Here is a 3354-nt window from a genome sequence, read left to right on the forward strand (position 1 = left end):
ACAGTGTTACAATTAAAATTTCATATACAATTATTACACAACTTATTTAAAATTTCAAGTAAACTTTATCTTTTTCTAGTTTACTAATTTAAACATAACGTGCATTATTAAAATAAATTTATTAAATGGTTCTTTATAAAAAGTTATTGTAGAAAATAACTTTCCTGCATTCAAATTTTCATTAAAAACAACACATTTTGAAAACTGTCTGAACTAGTGGCCACAACTCCACCTGCTACTGTTTAGGAGCAATAATTTTTCTGGTTTTGACGTCAACTTCTTATGATATTTTCGTTGTCAAGTTTCAATTCTTGTCTAAAACAGGTTACAGTCTTTCAACACCTCTTTCTCAACCATCTTCTTCCATAAATATATGCACAGACACAACCATTCTCAAAAACAACCTACTTTATTCTTCTGCAAAACATCATATGGAAGACCTCAGTTTCTTTTTCGGAGTCATAGGTAACACACAACAACATAGTACACTCTCACATTTTCCCCAATTTCTTTGACAGTCTTGGTTTATGCTCCCAAAAGGGTGTTTCATTAATTCATAAACACAAAATAATGACTTTTCTTTTCTTTGTTTTGATGCAGGTAACATCATCTCAATTCTCATGTTTCTTTCTCCTGTGTCAGTTCTCTCAAACCTATTCTACTCCTCAACAATTCACCTTTTATTACTTTCCTCTCTCTTTATATTATATATATATATATATATATATATATATATATATATATATATATATATATATATATATATCTGATGTGTATTGCTAAATGATGCAGACCAACATTTTGGAAAATAACGAAGCACGGATCCACTGAAGATTTCTCAAGCCTTCCATACATTTGCACATTGCTTAACTGTTCTCTGTGGACTTACTATGGAATCATAAAATCTGGAGAGTACTTAGTGGCAACTGTTAATGGTTTTGGCATCTTGGTGGAGACAATCTATATCATTCTATTTCTCATATATGCACCAAAAGGGATTAGGGTATGTTGTAGAATGTTATAATCTTATTGTTCAAAAGATTTGATGTTAAAATTCTTACTGATATTGAAGAATAATGAAAAGCACAATAAAGCAGTTTCAATAGTTCAACTCACAGAATTATTAAGTTGTGATAGATACATATTAATCTGATTCGATTTCAGGCTAGAACTGCTATTCTGGCTGTGATTTTGGATGTGGTGATCTTTGCAGCAGCAGTGACTACAACCCTTTTAGCTTTGCAAGGAGATTCTCGAAGTAGTGCAGTTGGTACTATGGGAGCAGGTTTGAACATTGTTATGTATTCTTCACCTCTTTCTGTGATGGTAAGTTTCACCAAATCTAGTTTTCTATCTCTATTTTCTTGAATTCATACACAGAAACTGGTATCCAAATTTCACACACAAATTCAAACTTACATGTGATTGATTAATATTCACTCCTACCTTAAATATAAACCAGTTTCTTTATAATTCAAATTTAGTTGATGCAACATAAATAGGCAATCTAATGTTGTTTCTGATTGAAGGATTCGATTATTTAAAAGGTTTTTTTCTCTTATGTTTTTGGAGAAACCTCCAACATGTCCTTGTTCATGATACTCTTTCTCTTTGGTTTCTTTATATGCATTTTCTTCTTTATGGAATTCGTGTCCCACTGGTCATAGATTTTTTGAACAGCATCTCCCACTTGCTCATATCAATCATGGTTTTTTGTTGGATTAGATCCAGCACGTGATAAATAGCATTTCACCTACTAGTTACACTACTGACAACTACATCATACCACACCACTGACAATTGCATATATATATATATATATATATATTAGAAATTTGATGTAAGAAATGAATGATTTTTGTTTTTCTTAACTACTAGAAGATAATTAACTGTGTTATTAACCTAGAATGGGATTCATTTTGCTTTTTTAAGTTATAACTATTTGAGTTTTCATTCTTTTAATTCTTGTCTTCTTATATATATATTTTCAGAAAACAGTAGTTACTACAAAAAGTGTGGAATATATGCCATTCTGGCTTTCATTTTTCTTCTTCCTAAACGGTGGCGTTTGGTTGTTGTATGCTGTTCTTGTTCATGATGTTATCCTCGGGGTAAGTTTGCACTCTCATAAATTTAATTCTATAATATGAGTTTATTAATATTTATAATAACTATCTAAAAATGAGTAAACTGTGATTTCTAAATATATAAAGAAAACTTGTTTTTAGAAATTGAATTAAAAATGTCAAATAATAATGAGTATTTTGTTATATTGAAAAAAAAGGTGCCAAATGGTTCTGGATTTTTGCTGGGGACGATACAACTGGTGCTATATGCAATCTACAGAAATGGTGGAAAAGAAGCTTCAAAGAACAGATTGGAAGAAGGGTTGCAACATGAACCATTGATCTCACAGCACAGGGCCACCTAGTTTGCTTCGACTTTTATGCAACCTTCATCATTTCACCTTTTTTCTTTCTTTATTGTTTCATCTTTTCAAATTATATATGAAAAAGTAATTCAATCTTCAATTGCTTTCTTAATTAATCCAAAGAGTTTTTCAAACAGAGACATGTGAGATAAATGTTATGTTTTTTTTTTTTTTTTTAATATGTCACAGCTATTATATAGACAACTACAGTTTACATCTAATCAATGTTAAATTTTGTCACTCTTTTTCTATATATGTAAGAGGAAAGTTTCTTCAGTTTTATATTATTGTTATTTAACTTTTTTTTTAAATTAATAAGAAAATTAAGAATATCTCATCTTCTATTTGCATTTCATTATTGGATTTTCATGTTTTCAGTTTTTAAATGGGATACACTATTTATTTTATATAATTAATAAAAGAAATTCTAAATGTATAAATTAGTGGTATCTACGTCCGATAATAGTATAATAACACGTCTACTTGTGAGTGTGAGTTACGATAATAGTATAATGACACGTTTATGTATGAGTTACGTTCAGTATGTCACTTAAATTTAAAGTAAAAAAGTGTTAAAATATAATTATTCATTTATGTATTTATAAACTATATTTTTTTAATTAATATTTATATTTAGAGTTGTAATGAGATAAGATCGAATCTAGTTGATAAAATTGTCAGAAATGGGATAAGATAAGAAAGAGGGTACGGATTTGAACCACACCATGTCCTTTATCCATTTTATCTTTCTTCCATTTGTATTTCATTTTTTTTTTCTTTATATCATGTGAGAATAGATATACTTATCAATTAGCTTTTAAAAAATATCCAAAAAAAATTAAATAGTTAAAATTAGTTTATATAAATTAAAGTCAAAATTTAGAAAAAAAGTTAAATGATTCTTTTTACAAATTAACATAGTT

General features: G+C 28.4%; 1 protein-coding gene across 2 annotated transcripts; it reads left to right on the plus strand.

The window, feature by feature from the left end:
* The first annotated feature begins 209 nt into the window (after positions 1-209).
* On the plus strand, positions 210-2531 carry LOC106760194 (bidirectional sugar transporter SWEET17). 2 transcript variants are annotated; one of them, XM_014643657.2, is made up of 6 exons: positions 212-465; positions 601-637; positions 793-1003; positions 1165-1326; positions 1992-2111; positions 2285-2531. In XM_014643657.2, the coding sequence occupies exons 1-6, from the start codon at positions 432-434 to the stop codon at positions 2429-2431; spliced, it is 711 nt and encodes a 236-aa protein (XP_014499143.1). In that variant the 5' UTR covers positions 212-431; the 3' UTR covers positions 2432-2531. The 2 variants fall into 2 exon arrangements, with proteins under 2 accessions (XP_014499142.1, XP_014499143.1); XM_014643656.2 differs by lacking the exon at positions 601-637 and having other exon boundaries at positions 210-465.
* Positions 2532-3354: the final 823 nt, after the last annotated feature.

This window comes from Vigna radiata, chromosome 5, assembly GCF_000741045.1.
Source record: "Vigna radiata var. radiata cultivar VC1973A chromosome 5, Vradiata_ver6, whole genome shotgun sequence".
Taxonomy (NCBI): Eukaryota; Viridiplantae; Streptophyta; class Magnoliopsida; order Fabales; family Fabaceae; genus Vigna; species Vigna radiata.

Excerpts from the sequence above, each read along its gene's own strand:
- LOC106760194 (XM_014643656.2), top strand. The coding sequence starts at position 374 with ATGCACAGACACAACCATTCTCAAAAACAACCTACTTTATTCTTCTGC. Across the intron at positions 466-792 it reads TTTCTTTTTCGGAGTCATAG|ACCAACATTTTGGAAAATAA; the intron begins GTAACACACAAC and ends TAAATGATGCAG. Across the intron at positions 1,327-1,991 it reads CTTCACCTCTTTCTGTGATG|AAAACAGTAGTTACTACAAA; the intron begins GTAAGTTTCACC and ends ATATATTTTCAG.